The sequence below is a fragment of the Pelodiscus sinensis genome, chromosome 20 (genome assembly GCF_052426305.1).
Source record: "Pelodiscus sinensis isolate ZL-2025 chromosome 20, ASM5242630v1, whole genome shotgun sequence".
In the NCBI taxonomy this organism is placed as follows: domain Eukaryota; kingdom Metazoa; phylum Chordata; order Testudines; family Trionychidae; genus Pelodiscus; species Pelodiscus sinensis.
This window is the reverse complement of record NC_143071.1, coordinates 7,173,952-7,201,858: the sequence shown is the minus strand read 5'-3', so window position 1 is coordinate 7,201,858 and position 27,907 is coordinate 7,173,952. Positions and strand designations below refer to the sequence as shown.

At 46.7% G+C, this 27,907-nt stretch overlaps 1 protein-coding gene across 4 annotated transcripts in view; it reads right to left on the bottom strand.

Moving 5' to 3' along the window:
• The window catches only part of LOC102462448 (ABC-type organic anion transporter ABCA8-like), an 82,470-nt gene that overhangs the window by 31,509 nt on the left and 23,054 nt on the right, over nucleotides 1-27,907 (bottom strand). For all 4 annotated transcript variants that reach the window (XM_075903996.2, XM_075903994.2, XM_075903993.2 and 1 more), the window contains 14 exons: nucleotides 27,593-27,734; nucleotides 25,724-25,909; nucleotides 23,810-23,957; nucleotides 22,356-22,530; nucleotides 22,016-22,074; nucleotides 20,394-20,504; nucleotides 18,915-19,090; nucleotides 14,159-14,278; nucleotides 12,633-12,771; nucleotides 11,645-11,735; nucleotides 9,378-9,517; nucleotides 7,876-7,995; nucleotides 5,530-5,731; nucleotides 1,365-1,534 (listed from right to left, as the gene is read on the bottom strand). In XM_075903996.2, the coding sequence (XP_075760111.2) occupies nucleotides 1,365-1,534; nucleotides 5,530-5,731; nucleotides 7,876-7,995; nucleotides 9,378-9,517; nucleotides 11,645-11,735; nucleotides 12,633-12,771; nucleotides 14,159-14,278; nucleotides 18,915-19,090; nucleotides 20,394-20,504; nucleotides 22,016-22,074; nucleotides 22,356-22,530; nucleotides 23,810-23,957; nucleotides 25,724-25,909; nucleotides 27,593-27,734 (1,979 nt within the window). The remainder of the gene's footprint in view (nucleotides 1-1,364; nucleotides 1,535-5,529; nucleotides 5,732-7,875; nucleotides 7,996-9,377; nucleotides 9,518-11,644; nucleotides 11,736-12,632; nucleotides 12,772-14,158; nucleotides 14,279-18,914; nucleotides 19,091-20,393; nucleotides 20,505-22,015; nucleotides 22,075-22,355; nucleotides 22,531-23,809; nucleotides 23,958-25,723; nucleotides 25,910-27,592; nucleotides 27,735-27,907) is intronic.

Here is a 27,907-nt window from a genome sequence, read left to right as displayed (position 1 = left end):
AATTCTTTCCTATAACTAGGCATACATGTCTAAGATTTTTCAAGTGATGGGTATGTGAAAGGGAGCATAGTGTGATCTTTTACACAGCAAGGGGTTTCTTAGCAAAAAGTGACATGTGAAGATGGTAAGAAAAATATGATTTCCGAGAGGATGGAAATTCAGAGATTTTGAAATCTGGTTTTATCTCAAATCACAAAGAAAAGTTGAAATCTCTGAATAGCTTATAAAAGGAAATATTCTGAAACATTGATTGAATAATTAATCAGCAGTTCCTTGCCTATCTTTTTGGTATTAAAGCCGGTCTACTTTTCATAGCTCCCCACCATTTCAGTTTTCAACTAAATATACTATTGAGATGAATGGGGCCAGTCAAACATTTCAAGGCTATTGTTTCAGGCTTTCTGCAGATGCAAGAAACCAGTACAGAATCAGCTTACACTTGGGCCGTGTTTATACTTGGGCCTTGTCTACACACACTGCTGTGTGGATCAATCTCCTGGGGGTCAATTTAGACAGTCTAGTAAAGACCTGCTAAATCAACCACTGATCACACTCCTGTCAATTCCGCTACTCCACTGGATCGAGAAAAGTAAGGAGAATTGAAGGAAGACTTTCTCGCATTGACCCTTTGCAGTGGGGATAGCATGGTAAGTCAAACTAAGGTATGTCAACTCCAGCTAGGCTACTCACATAGCTGGAATTGTGTACTTTAGTTTGACATTGCGTGGTAGCGTAGACCTGGCCTTGGGTCATGTTTCCAAGTGCAACCTGCACACCTGCTGGGTGTGATATACTATCCCATTTATTGGCACCGAGACCACTTACATAAAGAATAATGAGCCTGCTTTACTGCCACAACTAGCAGCTAGCTAGTTCATGTGGGAGAGGCTCATGCTCTAAGCTCCAGAGGTCCCAGGTTTGATTCCACCTGCAGATGGTGGGGTTCTGTCAGCATTACACAAGATTTACTTCAGCACCACAAGGGTTAGAAACATCAATTTTTAAAAAGAATCTGGAGCATGATTCATGCAGCAAAGTATGGATATCATGGAAAAGGCAACAACCATGGAATAGTGGATTACATGTGACTCCAATTACAACGCTTCATGATTTCAAAGCATTCTGCAAACAATAAATGTTTTTCTTCTGGTCTGAAGTAATTAATGAATGATCTTAGATGAATCATTCAGGGAATCCACTAAGACGGTCTAGAACTTAGTGCAAGAATATACTTTGCAACTCTGTACTGGTTTTGTCTCTTTCTTCCAAAGAAAAAGTAACTGTCTGAGGGAAAACACAGGACACGAACAACGTGTTATGTTGTAGATTCCAACATTGGTGTTCTTAATTCCATTTTTCCTCACCTGTATCATTGAGGACCAATAAGCTGGTGTGACGAGTTTGATAGTGCTGCCATCCAGGCTGGAGAAAATACATCTGAGGTGAAACCTTCAACGTATGGGCAACAGTTCTTTTCTCGGTTAATATCTTGATGAGAAGGATGGGCAGGATCAGAAAGCCACACAGCAGTAATCTAAAATGGAGGAAAAAGTGATAAGTCAAAACCTATTCATTTAGTGCCCAGCTGGCAAGAAAGTCAAAATAAGATGCTTATGCTCTCTTAGCTGCCACATTGTTGTCATCAGAGGTTCACAAACCTGCAGGCTCTTTAGAGCAAAAGTCTAGCTCTGCTCTGTAGCCCTGTCTCCCCTCCCCTGCTCTGGGCACAGAGAGAGAGAGAGAGAGAGTCTGACCGTGTAAGCTAGCTGCTGAGGAAATTTCAAAAGCAGTGAACTGTCTCTTTAAAAGAAGCACTCACACACTTTCCAGAGAAAACCCCTCACCCCAGTACTCCTCAGCCAGTTTCCTCTGTCCCCTGGTCCCCTCCTGTGCTGCAGAAAAGAGCTAGTGGCACACCGGGGGACATGCTAATTGTGACCTCAGCACCCCTCTACCCACTGCTCTGCACAGCTAGCAGGAAGGTGCAACACTGGGGGGAGGGGCACCTGCCACTTCTTAGCTAGGAGGCATGTGAATCTCTTTTGCATGGCAGGGTCCCTCAGGGCTCTTTGAAATCACCCAGGGCCCTGAGCCCTTGCCCCTCTTGCTCCCTCTGCCTCCCCCCATTGTCAGGTCTGGGCCCTACCAAAACCAGCAAGAAAATCTTTGTTTTGAGCCCTCCCTCCCTTAAAGGGAAAGGGAAGAAAACCTTTTCGCAGGTTGAACACGGCCTCTAAAAAGTCTCAGAGGGGCCGCCGTGTTAGTCTGTGACTTTAAAAACGGCGAGTAGTCCTGTGGCACCTTAGAGACGAACAGAAGCCTATAGGATCATGAGCTTTCGTGGGCCAAACCCGCTTCCTCAGAGGATCGCAGCTCATCATCTGAGGAAGTGGGTTTTGCCCACGAAAGCTCATGATCCTATATGTTTCTGTTAGTCTCTAAAGTGCCACAGGATTACTCGCGGTTTTTATAGTCTCCAAACTCTTCAAGCCAAAGTGAGAGGACAATGAAGTTTGCAGGATTTCCATGATCTGGAACAGACATTCTGTTTCTCTTACACATTGATCACACCCCTTTCTGTTGGCTCATTCTTCTGTTTTGTTGCTTCCAGACAGCTAACAGGCCCAAGCTGTTACCTAACCATGTTGAGTAACTCTTGCATTCCTGAGCTGGAGAGCTATAGCTTCCTCGCTCTATAAGTAACCCTCTTGCTTCCTTGGGCCCCAGACAGCTGGCACATCTTGATGCCTCATTACACACACAAACCTATAGGGCAGGGGTGGGGAACTTGCAGTCCCCACTTGCCTGGATCCGGTCCCGGAGGCGCCGGGCTTCTCGCTCCCCCTCATTGGGGATCCTGTGGTGGCACTCCAGCCCATCCCCCACTAGCCCACCATGGGGCTGGAGCATACAAAATCTACTAGCCTGGGGGTCAGCAGTCTCTGCCCCCCAAAAGGTTCCCCACCCCTGCTGCAGGGGAACATTTTAACCTTCCTGTTAAGAAAAGTACTCACACACTTTCCAGAGAAAACCCCCCACTCCAGTCATCCTCAGCCAGTTTCCTGTGTCCCCTGTTCCCCCGCCCCTTCCCCTGTGCTACAGAAATGAGCTAGGGGCCAGGGGACACGCCGATTGTGACCTCAGAACTCCTCTACCCACTGCTCTGCTCAGCTAGCAGGAGGGTCCAACATTGGGGGGGAGGGGCACCTGCCACTTCTTAGCTAGGAGGCATGTGAATCATTTTCAAAGTAGCCATTCTTCTACAAAGGAATTTCACTAAACCAATTAGAGAGAGAGAGTCTGCAGAACTGGAATTTATCCATTACCCTGGGCTTGAGCATAGCATAACAAAGCCAATTTCTCCTCCCTTTAACATCTGCATTTCCACATCAAAAGCTATATATAGGACACATCCAGCTCAAGTAATTAGCCTCATTAACAATGGGTCCTACAATTGACTGGTACTTCTTCTGCTGTTATATGTATCTTTTTGGTTTCTGGTATTTCCTCTCCAATTCATTTGATGAAGTGGGTTTTACTCACAAAAGCTCATGATTCTATATATTTTGGTTAGTCTCTAAGGGTGTGTCTAGACTACCTAGTTTTGTCGACAAAAGTGGACTTTTGTCGACAAAACTATACCAGCGTCTACACTACCGCTGAGTTCTGTCGACATAACGTCGACAGAATTCAGCAGTTTTGTCGACACTGGTATACCTCATTTTACGAGGCATAACACCTTCTGTCGACAGAACTCTGTCGACAGAAGGTGTTATTGCCTGTAACGTTGCGTCCAGACTACGGAGTTCTGTCGACAAAGCAGCTTGTTTTGTCGACAGAACTCAATGTGTCTGGATGCTCTTTGTCGACGGAAGTTTTGTCGACAATATCTGTCGACAAAACTTCCGTCGACAAAACGCGGTAGTCTAGACGTACCCTAAGGGTACTTCTACTCTGCACAGTTATTTCGGAATAAGCTATTCCGAAATAGCTTATTTTGAAATAGCATGTCTACACTGCAGGGAAGCTTCAAAATTAGTCCTAGATGGGCTTCTCTAATGTAGATGTGCTATCTCGATTTAGAGTCCCAAGAGGAATAACTTAGAATGCCTCTGGTGAGGGGCTATTTTGAAATAGCAGAAGTGGAGCATCCACACATGCCTTATTTCGAAATAGCTATTTTGGAACAGGTGTTATGCTTCATAGAATGCGATTTACAGAAGTTGGAATAAGCCATGCATTATTTCAAAATTATTTCAAAATAACTGAATTGCTGCGTAGACGCTCGCATAGTTTTTTCGGAATAACGACCAAAGTCACGTTGCTGTGTAGACACACCCTAAGGTGCCGCAGGACTACACATTATTTTTAAAGTTACGTACTAACACAGCTACCCTTCTGAGATGTATTCACCTGTGCTCAGGTATTGTAAGAAACAAATCTCAAAATTACATTTAATTTGGCAAAGCGGTAAGCAAGTGTAATTGAGAACAGCAAGGCCACAGGAAACAATAGGAAGATGGAAACGACATTACACCTCCTAGGAGTTTTTCACAAAGGCGCCTTGAGCCAAAAGGTTGGTTTCCGCTGCCCGTTATTCACTATGTTTAATCAGCACATTGTTTTGAGTGCTGAGGCACAAAATAATGAACAGCGAGAATAGTTTCTTCATGGCTTTTTTGGGGCACATTCTTTTGCTTTTCATATACACTCACAATGGGCAACCCAGGCTTGTGACGGGGCCACACAAGTGGCCCTCCATCTCAGCAGCAGCTAGACCCAGACGGTCTCCCGGGATAGAGAAGTTTTCCTAACTGTGCTGGCGTACCTAGAATTTGCAGGGTGTGCCAATCAGGGATGGACCGAGCCATTTCGGCACCCTGGGCAGACAGTTGAATTGAGCCCCGGGTTGGGGGAGGGTGCATGCGCAGCCTCGCCCCCGCCCGGCACGTGGGGGCAGTGGCAGGACGCACGTGCCCGGCCCAGCCCAGCCCAGCTACTGCCACTGGTGTGCAGCTCGGGGCCGCCCATGGCTACGGGGGGAAGGGTGCTGCTGACCGGCGCTGCGGGGCTTAACGTGGCCCCCGCCCTGGGCGGCCGCTGCAGGGTGACCGCTGGAAGCTGCTGCAGCCTGCAATCTGATCCACGCAGCGCCCCTTGCAGCTGCCATCAGGCGCCCCTCATAGGTTAGCGCCCCGGGCATCTGCCCGGCTAGCCCATGCCTTAATCCGGCCCTGGTGCCAATCAAATTGTAGCAGTGCTTTGATTGGCTGCTGAGGGAGCACACAGGTCTCATGGCCAGTGTTGTGTGCAGTCAGCACCTGCCTCAAGTCACAGGCCCGGGCTCTACGTGCACGCCACGTTCGTAATACAGGTAGGAACAAAACGATGTGACTGGAAAGCAGTGGAGTTTGGCAACTTTGTGCTTGCAAAAGGGAAAACAAAATGTGTCACAGGCCACACACTAAAACCCAATGGGCTGCAGGTTGCCCACCACCGACATACAGTCAGACGCACCCTGGCACTTACATAGACCTAATGGTACGACTCTCATGCTTGAGCTTCAGGAAGCGAATTCTTGCCACGGCACAGGCTTGCTGTCTCCAGAGGGCAGCACCACTGACAGTCGCCCTGCTGGTGTCGGAAAGTGACAGGAGACGTTGTTCCAATTCATCGGCAGAGAAGGTCTCTCTTTCCTCTTCTGCCTGCTCCTCACCGAAAACACCGTAATCTAGGAGCGAAGAAATCAGCCTGTGAAAGCTCATCCCGTATCCTGGGGTGTTTGGAACACAGCGGTGTGTTCCTTTTAGCTTCCCTGCAGAGCACGAGGGAATCGATCCCCGGATTACAAATAAGACGCAGAGGGCGGGGAGAAATGATTTTCCCAAACCGACTGATGGAACCCACATCTCATAACCATGTCCTACCAACTGAGGGATTGTTGAGGAACTTTGGAATAATGTAGGTGTAAGTGCTGTGGCTGGAAACCCCCAAAGGCTCACTACTGACATTTGTGGGTGCAAAGGGAGAAGAATGCTTGAGAATGCCGGACGGATGGAGGCTCCACAATTAGTGGGGAGGGGTGGGGGGCCAGTTGTCCCCGAGCACCACTCTAGGGAGGCACTAATTTAGACCCCCTCTGCTCTCTCTGTCATCCCTCAGCTTGCCTGCTTCTTGTCCACCTGCTGCCACCAGCTGGAGCCTCCTGCCCGCCTCTCCACCCCCAGCCCGACCCTCTTCCATCTCTGCCAGCTGGTTAGTGTGTGCTGGGGCCCGGCCCTGAACTGGAAAATAAAATGCATCAGGCTCAGCTGTGCACCAGTTTTGGGGCTCCACCGGGCAGTGGCAGCCCGGGGGAAGGGCACAATTTTGCCTTTGCCCCCAGGTGCATAATAACTTCGCTACGCCTCTGTCCACAGGGGAGGAAACTTTGGGCTGGTGAGCAAGGGGAAATGACAGTGTGGGCCAGGCCTCGTTTGCATTTCAGTTACATGACGATGGAGAGGGAGATGGCAAGTGGGGCCGACAGTCACTGAAGGCCCCAGGGCAAGGTGTGTGTGGGGGAAGCTCTGTGCCCCAGAAGGGGCGGGGCCTCCGGTGGAAGGGGCGGGGCCTCCGGTGGAAGGGGCGGGGTTGAGGGCAGTCAGTTCTTAGCACTGCCCAGACCATGGGGAGCCCCACCCCTGCCCTCAGAGACACGGAGCAGTGCTCCAGCAGCAATTCAAAAGGGTCCCGGCACTCCGGCCACCGTTGTGCTGTAGTAGCGGCTCCGGGCCCCTCCCTGGCAGGCCACTGATGCTTTATTTACCTGTGCATCCATAGATACTGCTGCTTACAGATCCCATTGGTTGTGGATCAACATTCCTGGCCAACAGGAGCTGTGGGATGTCCACACCATTTCCCACAGCTCCCATTGGCTGTGAACGATGATCGACTGCCAATAGGAGCTGCAAGCGGCTGCTACCTTTCCCTTTGGTAGCAACAGCACCTGTCCAGAGGAAGCACTTCACCATAAAAAGCTTAACTTTAAAACGTAGGCATTTAAGTTAAGTTACCGGATCCTGGACCTGAACCTGGGGAGTAATTTCAGAAAAATTCTTGGTGGGGTGGGGGCAAGTTATGTCAATGTGTGGAATGTGATATCTAATTACATTATATCCTGCGGAGTTGTGGGAAGAGGAAAAAGTGGAGCGTATCCACCTAAGAAAATTCAGACTGGGGTCAAATTATATCCTTGATCCAAGTTCTCAAATCAGTATGGAGGAGCCTAAAATGGATATTTGGACACCAGGTTTGGAAATGGCCGCTCAAGTCAGAGGATGAAGTTTCAAGCTTTTAGCCCTACGGGACATTACCAAATTGTAACACTGATGTGTCACATCAGCATGTGTGTTTGGCATCAGTGAGTCTATTTTTTTTTTATGGGGGTGGCAACTCTCCGTTTAATTTGAGATCTACCATTGGATTGGAGATGACCAAAATGAGAATCAGGATTCCAAGCAGCTATGAAACGGTGAAAAGACCTGTTTCAAAAATCAAGAAAGATTCCTTGGCATGCTTTCAGTGGAACAGAACATATCGTAAGGTTACTTATTTGGATTTATCTGATCTTTTGTACTGGGACAAATCACACTATTCTTATTAGCAGGGCTTGACAAACGGCGGCAAAAAACGCTCGCCAGCCCCGCACTGCACATGCGCACGCTGTTGATGAACGGGGCGCACGGCTGAAATCTACTCTCCACGGGCAAGTAGATTGTATAGCTTGTCGAGCCCTGCTTATTAGCCAAAAGTCCTAATTCACTTCCGTGAGAATTCTGCCTTTGTAGAGACTTGATCACTCTTCTCATTTTGGGCAGTACTGAACTTTTTCACCTGCTTCCTCAACTGCGGCTTCTTCTTCCAGTGTCAGGAACACATCAGTCAGGGTTGTCATGGAAATGCCGTAACTCAGAATCCCCGGGCATGCAGAAGCGTCTAGATCACAGAACAGTTCTAGAACACACACACACACAAAATGGCTCTCAGTGGCATTCTTAGAGTTGCATATTTTTTAAGCTTCACCGATTGGTAAATACGTTGATCTGAATATGGATTCATCTCGGCCTACATCATGGCTACGGTGACCATATTTTCTAACCCAAAAAGAGGGACTTATGAGATCAGGCCCTACCATCAATCAAATGGTAGCAATGCCTCCTGACCTCATTAGCCATGCCCTGACCCCTTGGGTCTGCCCACGTGTTCCAGACAGCTGCACCTCTGTCTTTTAAATGTAGTAAGAGCCGCCTGGGGGGGTCTCAGTGGAGGCGGTGAGTGAGTGGGCTGGAAGTGCGGGGGCTGGGCATGAGGGAAAGGGGGGGCTCTTGCTTTTGTACAGCTCCTAACGCCATGCCCCAGGCACCACCTCTGGCTGCTCCTATTGGCTGGATTTTGGAGCAGCAGGAAAAGCCTTCAGAAAACATCCCTATGCTCCTGTTCCCGCATTTGGGGGACAGGGAGAGGGAACAGCAGCATGCAGCTGCTTCTAGCTGCGCTTCTTCCCCACAAGCCGGATCTAGAGGGGCACCTCAGGGCTTTTTTCTCTCCCTCACCACCACCGAAATATTAGAATTTCTCAGATATTTCAGTGCTTTATGGGGACAATGGGACAGAAGATTTAAAATCGGGACTGTCCTGGAAAATCCAGGATGTATAGTTGGCATAACCATGGCTGGATTTGGGCATTTAAACAGAAAAGTGACAGAAAACAGTTCTCCAGGGTGTATTCTGGAGAGCAGATACCCATCCAACCAGGGTTTGAAATCTCTGACATGGATGCTCACTAGGAAGTTGTGCATGCAAAAAAAAAAAAAAAAAAGTTTTATCATAGGCTCTCCAAGTCCTTTACAAACACATGTTCTAGTCCAGACAGGAGTTATTTCAGGGAAGTTCTACTGCCTCTCAGACTAGATAAGCACTGATTATCTTAGAATTGATTCTGTAAATTAAGTCTCATAACTCCCTTATGAGGGAGTTGTTAATATCTTGATTTTACTGATGTAGCAATGGAGGGACATAGCATGTAAGTGTGACTTGCGAAGAGGTGGAGGAAACTGGGCATAAAACCAAGATCTTCAGTACTTTACTCATAACACCACCCATCTCCTCCTGCCCTTTCTGCTAATTATCTTTTTCCTTTAAAAGACATGGTAAAATGGGGTTGCTCATCTTAAAGAGACAATTAACATACAATAATTAAGGCAAAACATTAACAGAAAAAAAGTTCAGTTTCTGTATGGATATTTTCTTCCAGGAGTCCTTTAGACTTGTTCTCCTGAAATTTCTCTGCTATAATGTCCTAAAGAGTCAGTCTTAGATTACAAAGTGAAGATTACCAGGGAACTTATCCACATTTTCAAAGGGTAGCATGTAAATCAGCTCTTCTTGACTCTGCCCAGATAGCTTAGCACTGGGGATATATTGTTTGACTAGAGATGTCACTTTCACAGTATCACAAGAGTCATTGATGTGCAGGCTGGAAATGAAAGAAAAAGGAAATAATTGTAATGGATGCTCACTAGGAAGTTGTGCATGCAAAAAAAAAAAGTTTTATCATAGGCTTTCCAAGTCCTTTACAAACACATGTTCTAGTCCAGACAGGAGTTATTTCAGGGAAGTTCTACTGCCTCTCAGACTAGATAAGCACTGATTATCTTCTGCTCAGCCTGGAACAATCCAACCAATGCAGAAATGGGTAGTCGCCACTTAGATGGTTGAAAAAAGTTAAATCTTTTTTTTAAAGTTCAAAAACTAATTGTCCAGGGCTCTGTTTCTTTCAAACAAATGGAGAAATCTGGACAAACTAGATGTGATATGGGAGCAGAAATGGAATCTAATTACAGAATCATAAGAACGTAAGAACAGCCATACTAGGTCAGACCAAAGGTCCATCTAGACCAGTATCCTGTCTGCTGCCAATTCCAGATGCCCCAGAGGGAGGGAACACAACAGGTAATCATCACGTGATCCCTCTCCTGTCATCCATTTCTAGACAAACACATGGACTTAACCTCCATGAATCTATCTAGCTCTTTTTTGAATCTCTTTCAAGTCCTAGTCTTCACAACATCCTCTGGCAAGGTGTTCCACAGGTTGACTGTGTGCTGAGTGAAGAAAAACTTGTTTTTGTTTGTTTTAAACCTACTGCCTATTAATTTCACTTGGTGACCCCTAATTCTTATACTGTGGGAATAAATAAATAATTTTTCTTTATTCACTTTTTCCACACCAGTCATGATTTTATAGACCTTTATAATATCCTCCTTTAGTCTCCTCTTTCTTAAGCTGAAAAGTCCAAGTCTTTTTAATTTTTCTTCATATGGGACCCATTCCAAACCCGTAATCATTTTTGTTGCCCTTCTCTGAACCTTTTCCAATGCCAATATATATCTTTTTTGAGATGAGGCGACTACATCTGTCCGCAGTATTGAAGATGTGGGTGTACTATGGTTTTATATAGAAGCAATAAGATATTCTCTGTCTTATTCTCTATCAGCTCTAGTATTTGCCTTTCTGCCACCTGTAGCTAAGAATTTCATTTGATTCCTTAAAGGAAATAAAAAGTTGCATGAAATGCACAGAAGTGTCAGGTTCAGAAAATTTACCCTGAGAATAGCTTGACAGAGTTCACAGGTGTAAAGGGGCTTGTTTCTGTGAGTATTTACAAGACATCAGCCTTAACACAATTATTCCAAATTTGCACTATATGTCCAAGAAAAGAATCACTGAAGGCTTGTCTTCACTTACCCTGAGATCAACAATCCAGATATCAATCTCCTAGGGTTTGATTTAGTGGGTCTAGTAAGGACCTGCTAAATCAACCACTGATGGTGCTCCTATCAATCCTGGTAGTCCATTGTGTTGAGAGGAGTAAGGAAAACTCTCCCATCAACCTCCTGCAGTGGAGATGCTGCAGAAATTCGACCTAACATATGTCAACTCCAGCTATGCTATTCTCATAGCTGGAGTTGCACATCTTAGGTCGACTTTCTCCTGTAGTGTAGATCTGGCCTTAATTAAGTTGGTGTTGAGAGAGCAAAACACCTCCTGGGATCAGGCATATAGTTTTCCACAGCATGGGATTTTATTTTCTTAAAGGATGGAATGAAATATTTGGATAGGAAACCAAATGGAGACTTCAGACCTGAACAGATCAATTACTTCAGGAACTTCGTATCATTTTTCAAATGCAACATCCAAATAAACAATAGAGCTGAAGCTGGGGAAAAAACAACCATCACCACCACCACGTTATGTCGTTTGGTTACCTAGATACTTTATTGTTAATTAGTGCCAAATGTAATCACCAATTAGGGTTTTGCACATTGTTTTGGACTTCCCTCCCCCACTTCTGTGTAAATGTTTGTTTCTTTTTATATTGGTCAGAAAACTGAAATTAACAGCTGTTTGGTACTTGGCCACCCTGTCAGACAGATAAAATATACAGCTGAGAAAGATGCTTAATATACAAATGTCAAAACTAATACACACCAGTACTGTGTACATTCATTTTGACAATATAGGGGTAATTACTCCCTTCCCTATTCCCCCAAATATATATAGAACCAAAAGTTATTCAAAACACGAGCTCGGTATACTGCACCTTAAATGATATCCAATTCCCCATTTTCTCTTCAGAAAGAGAGAAGAGCCAACACACTTCAGCCTCCCATGGGAGATAAAAGCTTTCCGGTCTAAAGAAACAGAAACAAAATGATTTGTTCCAGGAAGCTAAAGTGGGAAATTATTCTTCCCTAGAGAGAAAAGATGAGCGAGGGGAGACTAGAAAGATGCTTGCAAAGTTGTGGAAGCTGCGACTGTCCCAGGATATGAGCTAGATAAGACGTGCGAGGGAAGGTCTTTTAATGGACCAATGTCTGTTGGTGGAAGGGAGAAGTTTTCAAGCTGCATAGGGCTTTTCTTCTGATCTGTAAAAGACAGAAACTATATGAAGCCTGAAAGCTTGTCTCACCCACCAGCTGAAATTGGTTCAATAAAAGATATTATTTCTCCCAGCCTGTCCATCTTATAAATAAATGGCTGTACTAAAGACAGCCGGGACTAGCTTGTCAAGACAGAACACACCCTGGACAGAAGATGGGGAGAGCAGGGGAGGGAATGGCTTTTCCATTTCATGGGAAATCTTAGATTTTTTTAACTTTTTTCGGTTCCAAAATGGAATGAAAAGAAAAACCACACAGAAATGCAATGCAATTCTGAAAAAAAAATCAAGTTCATGTCAACTGATACATTTTATTTGGGTAAAATCAAAATGTTTCATTCTAAGATTTCTTTTTTAAATTATATGTTACATAATGGACCATTTTAAACATTGAAATGAAAAATGCTTTTGAAATGGAAAATGGAAATGTTCCACTCCAAAAAAGTTACTCTCCAAACACTTCATTCCTTGCTTTTTTCCTACATGAAATGTTGTCCGAACTGACACATGCCCACCATGCATTTTCCTTTCCACAAGTCGGCGTTTGCTGACAGAACAAAGTCCCACTGGAAAATTTCTGGCCAGCAAAATACATTTATGTTGCTATTATCATCATCATCTCTCGGGTAACGAGAAATCCAGCACTTACCAGCGAGAATATCGGCCTCGTCCATTAGCTGGGTACAAAACAGGGTTACTCGGTTAGCTTTATGCTCCTTCAGTAGGCTCCATACATGGTATCTGGAACTGGGATCCAATCCAGCAGTTGGCTCATCTAATAGCAAAACCTGCCAGGAGGAAATAATAAAACATCTCATCCCAGCCTCATGAAAGAGTGTGAACGGGACAGATTCTGCTGTGTAGGACTGCACATTTAGCAGAATGGTTAGAGTTTGAATGGGCCTGAAGCATGTCAATTCAACATTCCTGTGGAAAACATTATACTCAGATAAGGAAAGGGAATTAAATGGATAGAGCTGTATCTATTTATACAGCTGCTAAGAGCTCTTATCTTCCATTGGGTGCATTCTTGCCTGGGTACGCAAGAGATCCTGGCCCTCAAAGCTGTGGGTTCCCTCTGCAGATCTTTGCATGAAATTGTCACTAGTATCTCTGGAACAGAAGAAGCAACTCAATGGCTCATCTAGATTACAGGGAACGGTCGAAAGAACATATGCAAATTCCGTGGGAATTTGCATATCTTCTTCCGATCGCACTTTTGAAAGCGGAGCTTTTGAAAGTGAAAGTAATGAAGACGTGGCTTTTTTCGGCGAACCGCCCCCAGCGTCAAAAAGCTGCTCTTCTTTAATTTGCATATCTTCTTTCGACTGTTCCCTGTAGTCTAGATGAGCCCGTAATGCCCACGCCTGGTCCCCTGGATTGGGCTGTGGCGATGATCGCAGGGGTAGGGTTCAACCTGCCCTGTTTACTGTCAGCTTGTGGTGAAACTGAATTTCGGTCAGGGCTACAGCTAGAGACAGGCTATGCCTACACTGCAAAGTTTTTGCACAAAACCAGCCATTTTTGCACAATAACCCGCAGCACGTCCACACTTCAAGCATGCTTTTGTGCAAGTAAATTGACAGTAAAATGTCAGAACAGAGGGCTTTTTGCGGTGTAGGTAAACCTCCTTCTATAAGGCATAACTCCTTTTTGCGCTACAGCTCTTGTGCAAAAAGGCAAGTGTGGACGTTCCCTATTGGAAAAAGCACAGGTGCTGTGATGGCTATTCTGTGAATGGCTGTCGGAGCTTTCTTGCGCAAGAGCGTCCGTGCAGTGTGGACGCTCTCTTGCGCAAAAGCGATGGGCTTTGAGGTGGGGATGCACTTTTGAGGAGGAAGTTTTAGTGCGAGAACTCTTCTGCAAAAGACTTCTTGTGCAAAAACCCTGCAGTGTAGATGTAGCCTAGGAGTGCAGAGCCGGTGTGAGAATCTGCGGGGCCTAATTCGAATAGGGCGCTGTGGCCCAGGCTGTCGGTAGCACAGAGGTGCAGGCAGGAATGGCCCGTGATCAGCTCCCAGTGCCTTGCCCGAGGCAATACACATATCCAATGAAAATAAATAGCATCATGAAAAGCAAAGCCCCACAAACTAAATCAGTAGCTCCTGACTACTGTCACCAGTGCAGCTGCCTTCTCAGCAGGGTGTCCTCCCAACAAGCTGATGTTAATCTTACCTGGGGGTCTCCTAAAATGGCAATTCCAAGTGTCAGCTTTCTTTTCTGTCCTCCACTTAAGCTGCTCGCTTGGCAGTCCTGGACATCTGTTATTTTCAACATCGTCAAAACCTTTTGGACCTACAGAACAGAGAACCTCCTGGTTTCAAGCTAGTCAGTTAAGATTTTCTTCAGAGTTGTTTCTTGTTTCCCAAATAGCACATGGGCCACAATAGCAGCACACGAACTGGGCTTAAAAAAAATTACTGGGCTTCAGGAATTGAATCTGAAACCAACGCTACACCCCGAAATGCCTGACAAGCTCCAGGCGGTCATACTGGGGTACAGCCTGCAGTGTGGCCAACTCTTGAGATTGTTATGGCAAGTCCCACAATACAAGGCATTTGTCATAAAGCCCCAGGGGCCGAAATCATCATTGCGTGAGACTCTCAGCTTTCAGGTCTCTCAAAAAGTAAAGCAAAATTAAAAGGCCCCAATATTTATTATTCTTTTTTTAAACTCTGATGGCAATCCTAATGGGTTCCTTGGGGGAGGGAGGGAGTTGGTTCTGATAGGTATTTGAACATTTGGGGTTGGCCGTACTGAGTATAATTGTTAAATATTGGCACACCCAGAAGCAATATTGTTGGGAACTTTGTAAGAAAACAGCCATTCCTGTGTGAAAAGATACAGCTATAGTGCACAATCATTCTGCAGGGAGGAGGATGCTGGCATGCCATTGGAGCCCTGCTGTGCTACAGTGTGGCGTGGCGTGGCGTGGCGTGGCAGTCTGTCTGTCTGTCTTTCTTTCCCCTGTCCCAGCAAGGGTCTCATATTCCCAGCTGGGAAAATACAATAACCTCCATAGCCTCAGTGAGCCTAATTGGGGAATACCCGTAGTACGGACCCAAACTGGGGGAATGGCAGCAACGCGCTCAGCTGAAGGCTTTTTCCCTGCTGCTTCTATAGTGGCGGAAGGGGGAGGGCAAGGCCTGGAAGTGGCAGAGACCGCAAAGCGCCAGGTAAGCACCCTCCCTCCTTCCCTAGCTTGGCAAAATCTTTAATCCAGCAAACCCTGTTTCCCAGGGTTGCCGGAGTAAAGAGGCTCAAGTGTATCTCTCTACACTGAAGCAATCCCATGAAGCGCAGTTCAGCTAAGAAAGTTAAAAAAAGGAACTGGGATATCCCCCAGGGAGGACAAATCAGAGATGTGCTGACAGGAAACCATGACTCTGAAAGTTGCCTTGTCTGCAGAGTTTGTTTGGATTTTTAGAATCATGCGCTTTCATGAGCAAAACCCACACTTCTGCCGATGAATTAGAGTGGAAATAACAGAAAAAGAGATCTCTATATAAAAGCTTCTCTTTGGGTACATCTACACTAGTCCCCTAATTCGAACTGGGGAGGCTGATGAGGACGACTGAAGTTGCTAATGAAGCGTGGGATTTAAATATCCAGCGCTTGATTAGCATAATCCCGGCCAGTCGCCATTTTGGAAACTGATTAGCCCGAAGTAACTGCCTGCGTCTACATGCAGCAGAGAAGTGGGATTCCGAGATAAACGCCTTAGTTCAAATTAACTGTTAAACCTCATTCCACGAGGAGTAACAGATAATTCGAACTAAGGGGTTTATCTCGGAATCCCGCTTCTCTGTCGCGTAGAGACGCAGGCAGTTACTTCGGGCTAGTCAGTTTCCAAAATGGCAACCGGCCGGGATTATGCTAATCAAGCGCGGGATATTTAAATCCCATGCTTCATTAGCAACTTCGGTCGTCCTCATTAGCCTCCCTAGTTCGAACTAGCGGGCTAGTGTAGACATGCCCTGTGTGTATATCTGTTGTTTCCACTCCAATTTACCTAAGGAAGTGGGTTTTGCCCAAGAAAGCTCATGATTCTATGCATTTCGGTTAGTCTCTATGTTGCCACAGGACTACTCGTTTTCCTAGTGAGAAATGTGTAATTTGAGACTGGCCCCATTCTCTAAAACTACATATGTTCATGTAATGCTCAAAAAAGTTTTTCATTTGGTCTCACTTAAACAGAAACGTAGCAACAACAAAAGCTTATTTTTTGGAAACAGAGAGGTAGACGGAGAGACTGAAAACTCTCTTAGAAATTGCCTCAAGTGTTCACTACAGAATTATCCAGAGACTAAGTTTGCGGCAGGAAGTTCACGGACCCATGAACAAAATGTTCAGGGATTTTGCTAACTAGTTTCCTGCTGGCTGTTGCAGCTAAACCAAACATGCAGTTATTGTTTATTTACTGCAGAAGGCCAAACAATGTTTGGATCTTTGGACTGTACATGCTTAGTCAATGACTGTGGCAGAGTCAATAGAAAAAGGGAACATCTGGGAGTGGCGTTATCTAAGTTTCATAAGCTGGAAGTATGTGAATTGCCTAATGAGAGAAATTTGAATTTCCACTCTCTCAGTCACGCAATGGTCTCTGAGGTTTTGTCTTCACCACGGCACTAAGTCAGTTACCATTGCATCAATACAATTGCGTAAGCTTAGTGAGTCTGGTGAAGACACGTTACGTTGATGGGAGAGCACACGCCCAATTTACCTCAGCGAGCGGCAGGAGCTATGTTGACAGGACAGTGTTTCTTGTCAACACAGTGCGGTGTAGACATTGCTTTAAGTCAATGTAAATTATGTTGCTCCACAGTAGTGCAGACAAGCCGTAAGGTATGGGTGGTCCAGATATTGGCTCTGAATGCCTACCAGCTTCCCTGCAAGAATAATCTGTGACTTTGATCCATAAAAGCAGAATGGAAAAGGCCCTTCCTAGAAGATGTAAAACATGATGGCTGAATAGCATCAGACACTTGTCCTTCCTAGGGATCCCCACAAAGCACTCGACTTGTCTCAGGAAAATACATAATGGAGGTGCATATTGCATTCAGAAGCCTCCGTGCCATCCAGACAACATGCAAACTAACCTACTAGAACTTTCTAGGGCATGTCCTTCACTGCAAAGGGAAAGCCATTGCATCAAGTCTTAGAGGATCAACTGACTTGGACTGGCCCAAATAAAAATAGCAGTGTAGACATTTCTGCTCGGGCTGGAGTCCGGGCTGTAAGATCCTCCCCTCCTCATTGGGTTTCAGAGACTAGGATCCAGCCCCAATGGGAACATGTACACCTCTAGTTTTAGCTCTGAAGCCAGAGCACTGCAAGTCCGAGGCAATCGACCCAGACTAGAAGGGCTGTCACGGTGGGCTTTTCTTCGTAGCGATACCCCATGTCTCTTTTGGTCTCGGAGAATAAGCCTACATTTAAAAATGAATGCACTCCCGCCTTGCCCAAAAAAGAAACAAGGGCATTTTATCTCCGCAAAAGAAATAAAAGAGAAGATACCAGAGTTCACATTAAGAAATTCCTTTAATTAACAACGGGAAGGATGTAACGGGATGATCGATACCTTCTCAGAGTCAGAGCTGCCACAACAGGGTAGGCAGGGAGGTGGACCTAGATATAGCTTGGGAGGCAAAGCCCAGCCCCCACCCAGGGCTACAGCCTCTTTCCAGTGTGGGGGAACAAAGAGAACCTTAGCCCCCTTTCACCATGAGGCCTGGCCGGGCCCGCTGAGGGGGGAGGGGAAGGGAACAGTTGCCCCAGGACCTGGAGATTCAAAGGCGCCGGGGACTCCCAGCCACCCCACTACTACTGCAGCAGTGGCCAGAGCCACGGGCCCTTGAAAAAGTCTCCGGAGTGCCATGCTGTGTACTCTGGGTGGCTCTAAGACCTGCGGGGGGAGAAGGGCTGGTGTGGTGTGCGCCAGGCAATGCAAAGGGCTGACTGCCCCGGCCCTGCCCCTTCTGGGAGTGCAGAGCCGGCCTTCCACCTTGCCCAGAGGTCGGTGGAGGCTGGGCCTGGCCTTTCTCTGTGGCTCCGCCCTTGCTCCACCTCTTCCCCCGAGGCCCCACCCCCTGGCCAGACCAGAACCCAGAGATGGGCTGTGATAAGTCAGCCAGGAAGCCGCAGCTGCTATTGGGAGCACCACGCCTCTCTATGGCTCGGGGTCTTGTGCCCCTAGGACTATGGTTCCAGCACTCCTGCACAGGGTCACCATGGGAGCCTTCCGAGCCTTTTGGATAAATGTACAAACCTGGCTGCTTCACATGAGCTAGCTGGTATGGCACTGGACTGGAAGGCAGAAGACTGGGGCACTACCACCCACCTACTCTGTAAACTTAGAAAAGTTACTTGGCCTCTCTGTGTCCTCTCCCAAATTGTCGCTGTCTTGTCTATTTAGCTTTTTTTCCGGCTTGGGGAAAAGCCAGAAAAGAGCGCCCAGACTGGCACGATCCTCCGGAATAAAGCCCTATTCCAGAGGATCTCTACTTTCAAGTAGGAATAAGAGATCCTCCGGAATAGGGCTTTATTCCGGAGGATCGCGCCAGTCTGGATGCTCTTTTCTGGCTTTTCCCCAAGCCGGAAAAAAAGCGGCGGCCATGTTTATTTTAATCCCACGGGGGATATTTAAATCCCCCGTGCATTTCCCTATTCCAAAGTTCTAAATTAGCATGGCTATTCCGAAGAAGGGGCCAGTGTAGACACAGCCCTAGTGATTTGCTAGAACAAGTGGAATTTGTGTATGCTGATGTGCTAATGCTACGTGTATGGGTACATTCAACCATTTGGGCACTTCTGTGACAGCACTTGCAAAACTGAGCTTATGACGTTAGAGACCAGTGTGAAAATTTGGCCCTTTAACTCTAGTCAAAGGCAAAGTTTCTCTCCAGCCATCTTCCACATGAAGCACACCTACCTCTTGTTCAACCTCTTTTGGCAGAATCCCTTTGATTTTGGCAAATATCCTTAGATTTTCTTTCACTGTTAAAACTTCAAACTGAACGTTAAATTGTGGGCAAACTCCAATTATCTTCCTAATTTCTTTCAAGTCCTCCATTTCAGACACTTTGTATTTATATATAATGGCAGAGCCTGCAAAGTAAATATGACCAACAGAGAGGAAAACATGCTCTTAAAATGCATGGTAGGTCAGATGTTGATACTGAAATAGGAGCGAAGTATCTGCATTTATAAGAAAAGAAAAGAAAAGAAAAGAAAAGAAAAGAAAAGAAAAGAAAAGAAAAGAAAAGAAAAGAAAAGAAAAGAAAAGAAAAGAAAAGAAAAGAAAAGAGAAAAAGATCTGGATATCTGCAATGTGTCCTTTCTACAGTAGACGTAACCCACTGGTTTTTTATCCCACAAAAACGTTAGTCTAATTAAAAGATAAAGTTTTCTTACATGCTCCTGTTTTAAGAAAATAATCAAATTGATTAAAATGCTGACAACACAAGAAATCATTTGCCAGATATGTTGTACCGTGTTCCAGAGTCAGACATGCAAACATTTTGCTTTCTTTTGATAAGATAAGGCTGTGCAAAAATAACAGGAAAATACACAGAAACACGAAACACATTTTTTCAGACTTTAGGAAACAGATGCAAATTTAGGAGAAAGTTTGGGCCAGCTTATTTTACTCTAACCAATTCACTTTCATTTGCTTGAAATAAGGGGAGTCTCTGGGAAGGAGGAGAGCAAATTGGACTTAGTATATGGCAGAGAAACCTTTGTGCTTGAAGAACACAAAAAGAAGATAACAGAAGAGAACACATTAGCAAGGTGTGCAGAGCCAACTCTTCTGCTAGATAGCTAGGGGCATGGTGAAGGGGAGCTAAGGCTTTTGTGCTATGGGAGGGGCACCGGGTGGCCCAGAGTGGCCAGGGGGATTATTGAGTGTGTGTGTTGGGGGGAGGAGGCTGGGGAAGCAGGGCAGGAAGAGGCAGGGTAGCAGTGGAGCAGGAGCAGAGAGTGGGGAAAGGAATAGGAAGGGGCGGGTTGTAGGCAGGACTTGGGGCAGCGGAGGGGTTGTCCCAGGCCCCACACTCCTTTAGGGACAGCAGTGAAGGGTTTGGAAACTCATCACACCTCTTCCTCGGTTGTGACTGTGTAGGCGTACAGGAATTTCCTACCATAGTAGAACAGTGGGCGATCTACTGTAATGGAGCTAGTGTCGGGTTGTTCGGACGGAGGTTCAAGGCGCTCCTTAGCAAAGTGGCATCCATTTCCACCTCCCTGACAACCCACAGGCCTTCCCATCTATTCATAATCACACAATGTTATTGTGCCTCCCCGCATGTAACTGTCAACTGTTCATTCCTTCAGAGAGCCAGCAGGTGCGGAGGGGCGGGGAGGGAGGGAGAAGCACGCGCTGGTCACCTTCCCTTCAGCTTCATTTTACCTTCTGAAGGTGGGCAAAGTCCACTAAGGATGTTGAGTAGCGTACTTTTTCCAGCTCCACTGTGACCAAGTAATGCAGTGATCTGGCCTTCATAGACATTAAGGAACAAACCTAATATTAAAAAAAAAGAGATATTGATGATAAGGTAAAGCAAAGGAAGTTTAAACCATAGGATTAGGGATGAGGATTTAAAATTCCCCCATCTTCATGCAGTACAGGTAACTGGGTGATTGCTCTAGCTCAGTGGTCCCCAACCATTTAAGGTTGCCGGGTGCCAGAGGGAGTGGCCGTTTGTCTGCCGGACGCCAGAGGGCGGGGCCCCCCCGTAGCTGCGCGCCCGGGACCGGTGCCCCCTCTATGGGCCACATGCTCAGGGCCAGTGCCCCCCCAAGCGCTGCGCACCCCCCCTCCAAGTGCCGCAAGCCCGGGACCGGCGCTCCCCCCATGCGCCGCGTGCCCAGAGCGTGGGCAGTCAATCCGCGGCGCTCCTGGGGCCGGCGCTTACCGTGCGCCACGTGCCCGGGGCCAGGCCAGCCCCGAGCACTTGGCGGGTGCACACAAATGCCCCCATGGGCGCACCTTGTTGGGGATCACTGTTCTAGCTAATATCACCACACTAGACCTCGGCGAAGTTGCTCCAACTGGAGCACATCTAATGTGAATAGGAGTGAGTTCCGCAGGACGGGTCTTGATTTGGAAACGTCCCCACTTTGGCACACCTGATTAGTCCACCTTTCCCAGTAGGTTGGAAAGCCCACCCGTTTCTTCTGTAAAGAGCTGAGGGGGTGGTGGGTGTTGATGGGCATCCTAAACATTGTGCTTTCAGATTTGTAGGGGACGTGCCCAGCGAATGGAACGGGCTAAAAAGTACTCACATCTGTACAGGAGCTGTGGCGGGGCCAACCTGTTTGGGTGTATCTGCTGGTGACCTCCTTTTAGTGGTTCTCAGGCAGTTTTTCTAGTCCCACCTGGGGTGCTGTCTTTAAATAATCTCAGCCCTGGCATGAGACTGTATCCCCAGGGCTTCCCCCTTGGAGACCCTATTCTCCTGGAGCCCTCCCCAGGCTCATTCCTTACCCAGTCCAAACAGATAGCCAGAAGCCTCTCGCTCCCCCAGTCCCTGTCCCCCACTTAGCTGTGGTTGTGCTGCAATTCCCTCAGGCAGCTGGGCATCCAGCTCCTTGTAGCAGCTCAGCCCAGCAACTCTCCCCTCTGCTCACTTCTGTCACTCCTTTTTATATGGCCCTGCTGGACCCTGATTGGTTGCTTCCCATGCAGCCCCTCTAGCCTGCTTGGAGGACCTCTCCATTGCTCCTTTTCTGGGATGGGTAAGGCAGATCCCTGAGGTCTCCAACAGGGGGCCTTTTGGCTCAGTCGACCTACTCTCAGCAGCAAACTTGGTACTTGGGCCAAAAATGTTCCTTTTTCATATAATCATTAATACCTATTCAAATCCTTATGGAATCTCCTTTCTATAAATGGTGCCCATCACCTTGGTATCTAGGTGCTTCCCAGGAACTAAAATACCCCTGGACAGCATGGGAACCATAGATCCATGGGCAGCTTTGTGCTTTGATGAAATACTCACAGGTGTTTTCACTTTCAGAGGTTTCCTTTCTTACCTTTTAAAGCCTTCACTGTCTTGTCCTTCTCGCCATAGGTTTTTTTAATATTGTTGATGCTGGGGAAAAAAAGCAGAGAGGTTTGAATGAAGATTGGAATTAAAGGGCTAGGCTCTTCCTAAAACTCTGCTTCCAGGATGGGCCAAAGGTAGGCAGGCACCATAGGGGAGTTTCCACAGTAGTCTTCTATTTCTCAGCTTAGCACAGACCTGAAGAATCAAGCCCAGGATGCTTTATGGGGAAGATGAAATAGAAATCCATGTACTTACATTTCTCTAGTCAGTAGACACATAAGCCTCAGCAGGATGGAAACCAAACAAACATGCTCCCCTGTCCATACCTGATGGCTTCTTTCCCACGAAATTCTGGAGGCACTTGTTCAATGTGATCACTAACGCCCTGGTCACTGTGTTCTTCATGGTCTAGGATATCACTGCGGACACCCTTCCGCCTTTCTTTAAACCAATAACTTGGCTTCAGGAAGAACAAACGGGAATGGCGCGTCCCATATTTATCTAATTATGAAACCAAAAATAAAACGGAATCTTTTGTTCAGTGACACAGAGCGATAAAGCGGTCGGGGGGACATTTCCCCGGAGAGCAAGGGCAGCTTCAAACCATGGAAATCTAAAGTGAATTCGGCATCAAATTGCTAGGGTGCCGTCGCCCTCACAGGGGGTACCCGATTCAGCTCTGTCAAGAAGTCAGGGGGCCAGTCCTAGAGATGGAGTAGGGAATGAATAATCCTGTTTTCGCTAGCGGTAGCCTCTCTGAAATACTATCAAAGGCACCTGGGCAAGGAAAGGAGGGGAAACGGAAAGGACTATGTCCTGAGATTTGTCGCTCTCCCGAGCATTATACGTGCTTAGAAAGGAGTGAATAAATTCATCTGGGCTTGAACAGAATGGGAAAAATAAATACCGGCTGTAACGACCCCTAATGGTTTCATAACAATTTCTGTCCAAAAATCTCTAAGCAATTTACCAAAGAGGCAAGTACAGCCAGAGATGGACTGCCTACAGGAATTAGAGCAGCCCTGTGCTTTTGGGGGCCCAGTGGTGGCAGCTCCAACCATCCTATGAATGGGAAGAACGGGTGGATTACAGAAGCCTGGCATGGCAGCAGCAGGGGTCGTCTCCCCTCCCCCCATTCACTCCACAGATGGCAGGAGCCGGAGCAGCCCAGCAGCCTGCTCCACCCTGCTCCGACCTCTCGGCCCATTGCACCCTGCTTCCCCTGGGGCCGGAGCGCTCTGCTTCCTGGCGCTGCTGAAAAGCCGCACGCAGGGGGCTGAGAGAGGGCAGCATGGCAGGGTGGAACAGAGCAGGCTGCCCGGCTGCTCTGGTTCCCGCTGCCCATAGGGGAGGGACGTACCCGGCTGCTGCCATGCCAGGCCCCTGTGATCCCCTGGGCCGTGTTGCTCTGAGGAGGAGCCAAAGGAGTGCGGGCAGGAGCGTGGTTTGGGGGAGGGGTGGAGCGGGGGATAGGTAGGTCCTGCAGCAGGAAAATTGCCCCAGGGCCTGCACCTGGTGCTCTGAGGTAGGAGAGGGGCTGCCCCAGTCCCCTGCCCCTCGGGATGGCCCTGAATACAATTATCCTTATTTTACAATTGGGAGGCACAGATTGGTAAAGCGATTTTTCCAAGCTCCTCCGAACAGAACCGAGATTTCCTTAGCCCGAGCCTGGCTGGCAACTATCCAGTCCAACCATGTTATTTGCAGAAGATAGTTTAAGAGAACAGGAAAGCACGGAAGCACTTACATTCATGTAAATTGTAATAAGATTCGCCCTTACCAGGCAAGACTTTGTCAAAGTAGATGGCTAGTGTCAAATAGAGAAGCGCATCAAAAGCCAACAGGAAATAAAGGGCCAACATTGGGTAGGAGTCTTCCAAAAAGTCAGAAAAATCCACCCCTTTCACATTGTCTTCTAAATGTACAATCTGGAATAATGCAGCCATGTGCAAGGGAAAGAACAGGAATAGATGTTAGTGCAGCCGATGAAGTGGAAGACGCTCAAGGGGGATACAACTGGGACTTGTTTAAGTGGACAGCTTGGGTAGATGTGAAGGGGCTCAACTTCTCGTGAGCAACCCTTTGTGTCCGAGGGCATATCTGCAATGTCTCTGCCCGGCTGTTCTCTGGGAGGCTGGGGGTGTTGTAAAAGGCTTTCTGGTCAGTGGCCTGGGACCAGGCTTTTTCTTACCCCTGGTTGTGGCTGCTGGGTGTTGGGGGGAACCCAGGCCTTCCCACTCCTCTGGGTCCCAGCCCAGGGACCCTATAAGTAGAAGTAGCCTGCTGAGTATTACTGCAGCCTATTGCTTATTCCCTGGGCCACGTCCCTGGGAAGCTGCTCTGTCCAGCCCTTTTTCTCGGGGCTTTGGGGTCAAGTTCTCAATGCACCCAGTCCAGGGTTCTACAAGATGGTGTTGTCTGTTACAGGCTAGTCTTCAGCCACTGGACCTGGGTTCTGACCAGATCCGGGCTCTCACTCAGAGCTGTCTGAAATGCAGCTGTCCTGCCAGTCAGCCCTTAGGTCTGCCTGGGTCAAGCTCCAGCAAGAAACTGGAGCTTCTTTTATATCAGCCTTCTGGGCCCTGATGGGCTGCTGGAGAAGCAGCCACTCTAGTCTACTTGGAGGACTTCTTTTCTGCTCTCCTCCCTGGGGTGGGGTGCAGTAGGAGACTTTGGGCCTAGTCCACCCTGTCACAGTGGAATACAGAGGCTGAGGCAAAAAGGGATGAGAACCAAAGGGTAGGGAGCAATTACATTATGCAGGGCCATGAAGGCCAGGAGATGATGAAATTTTATGGGGCAGGTGAGGTGAAACCAACGAGTTTGAGGGTCTATTACTAGACTTGAAAGATTCCAAACCTTTCATTAGGAAAAGGGTGTTATCATGAACTATCCTTCACTGACTGCTTTTCGGAAGAGTCAATGAGTCAGAATGCCTTGACAGATAATGCAGGACAATGTAGCACTTTAAAGACTAACAAGATGGTTTATTAGATGATGAGCTTTCGTGGGCCAGACCCACTTCCTCAGATCAAATAGTGGAAGAAAATAGTCACAACCATATATACCAAAGGATACAATTTAAAAAAATGAACACATATGAAAAGGACAAATCACATTTCAGAACAGGAGGGGGATGCGGGGGGGGGGGGGGAAGGAAGGAAGGAAGGTAAGTGTCTGTGAATTGATGATATTAGAGGTGGGGAGAGTGGGATGTCTGTGAGCTAATGGTATTAGAGGTGATAATTGGGGAAGCTATCTTGGTAATGGGTAAGATAGTTTGAGTGTTTGTTCATTCCTTCCTGGAGAGTGTCGAATTTTAACATGAATGACAGACCAGGGAGACGCAGAGCAAAGCCCCAGAGTACACGGGCGGCAGGACCGCGAGGTCCCGCAGTCCGTGTACTCTGAGGCAGCCCCGTTCGTAACTGCGGATCCGACATAAGTCGGGGACTGCCTGTATATGGTTGTGACTATTTTCTTCCACTATTTGATCTGAGGAAGTGGGTCTGGCCCACAAAAGCTCATCATCTAATAAACCATCTTGTTAGTCTTTAAAGTGCTACATTGTCCTGCATTTTGCTTCAGCTACCCCAGACTAACACGACTACATTTCTATCACTATTTGACAGATAATTATTTCATTCTTTCCTCAATGAATGATGCACAGGAAGGAAGTTATTCTGTATCATACCCGCACAAATCCAGCTGTGAAGGCAAAAGGACAGAAGAGACCTAAAGCCCATTTCAAAGGTTCAGGAACCTGGTCATACAATACAGCAAGGCCCAGACTTCCGAAGGAAAGGGTGAAGAGGAACCCAACTATGCCAGTGAGCTTAGGTTTCTTCAACAATGTACTTAGCAAGAAAGCAAGTGACATCTGAAAGACACCAAAGGCAAGTTAGTATCAATTTCTCAGTGAATCACAATATAGTCTTAGGTTGAACCTCGCTTGTCCGGCACCCTCGGGACCTGACTGGTGCCGAACCAGAGAATGTGCCGAACCACAGGAGGTCAAAAAAGTCTACCAGCATTACCAACACTTCCCTTGCTAACTGGGTTCTTGGAAGACATTTAGGGGTAAATTAGGGTATGTCTACACTACATGGCTCCAGAGTCAACATCAAAAGCCTTGGTCGACTGCCCCCTTACGCCTTGTGGAATGAGGTTTACTGGGGCGGTCGACAAAAGCTTTTGATGTCGACTACGGCGCGTCCAGACTACCACGCCGAGCTGACAAACAACTGATTGGCACAGCACGGCAGCCATTTTGATGTAAAAGAAGCAGCGATTATTTAAATCACCACTTCATTTTGCTATGTCTACAAACCTTATCTACATGGCTCCGTCGACAGAGCCATGTAGTGTAGACATAACCTTAGAACAAAATAACAGACAGAACACTGAGAGCCAGGACTGGGAGCTGTACACAAACTTCATTGAATTGTGGGAAACTTGACCAAGTCAATGAGAAGTGGACATCTGGATAACTAAAATCATGCTGGACCATGGAAGTTGCCTGACCAGAGAGTGCTGGACTAGAGAGGTTCAACATGTCACAAAACTGTTGGCATTCCATAGCTCCTTTAACATCTCATGACAGGGCACTTAGAAGGATGGGTCTGACAAACGAGTTATTGAAACTAACAATGTGTTCCATCCATGAGAACTTTACTGAACAAGTGTAGGAGAAGCTATAATCATAAGGTAACAACCTGCTCTGAGGTATGTCTTAAAGGTCTTATCTTATGACGGGATGGCCTGACCATGAATGCTTCCAATTTTGGAAGTATCCTGCCTTGTTCATGAATTGACCAGTATTTTTAGTTTGCAGAATCAATTAACTTTTTAAGTTCAAACCATCAGATATAGAAATGACAGAACCAACCCTTGTTTTAGGGTGACTGGCATGCTGCTTTCACTGAAGCAAAGCTTTAATGGTTGTGGTCATCAGCAGGCCCAAAGTATCCTTCAATGGCTTGATAACTTGAGTCTGTCTAACATGCAAAGGCTAAACCAGGCCTGGCATCTTCCAGACACTTTAGCCGGAATAGCATCTCTGGATAGGTCTGAATTTGGCTCAAAGTCTTAAAACCAGTTTTTGTTTAACCGGACCATAAAAAGAAACCTCAGCTCTAAGAGACACCAGCAGAGAAGCTAATACTGCAGTACAGAATTCTCATTAGCGTTAATTAGTCAAGGTAAATGAAGTCTGGTTGAGTGGAGAGATCCCAGACGAGGGTCGTTGGATCATTCTCTGAACTGTGGAAGTAAATTCCTGTCTGGTTTGGTCTTGGCTAAGCTTGCCCTGAATTATGTGAGGAATGTAATTTGCAACTGAAAATGCACTGAGAAAATCAACTGAACCCAGCAAATTTTGACCCAGAATGCACTTGTAAATGGGATTCTATTTAGGATCTGTACAGAGGCTGTCTAAACACTCCAGGCCCATAACAGACCTTTCTGCCCTGCTACTCAGAAAGTTTGGTTTGTAGCCAAACCAAGGACTCTTAAATCCAGACCAATGGAAGCAGCTGTGCTTCTTCTGAAAACTAAAACTTACCAAAGAGAGACCGTAGAGATAAAACAGGAAGAACATCACAGAATGGCTGGTCTGGTAAATAAATTCATCTGATTTCATGATAAGTGTAAGTAGAATGGTCACAATTAAAATATAACCTGCATACAGCAAACCCCAGGAGAACCTAAAATCAAAATACATTACATTACTTTTCTGGTTTAGATATGGATGTGAGGACATGCAATAATCTGTTAAAAATAGGGGGAAGAGAAGCCTGTACTATGATATAATAACTGGTATTTCTTTGACAAAACACCTCGCCATAATGTTTTATATGGATACTGCCCATTTATCATT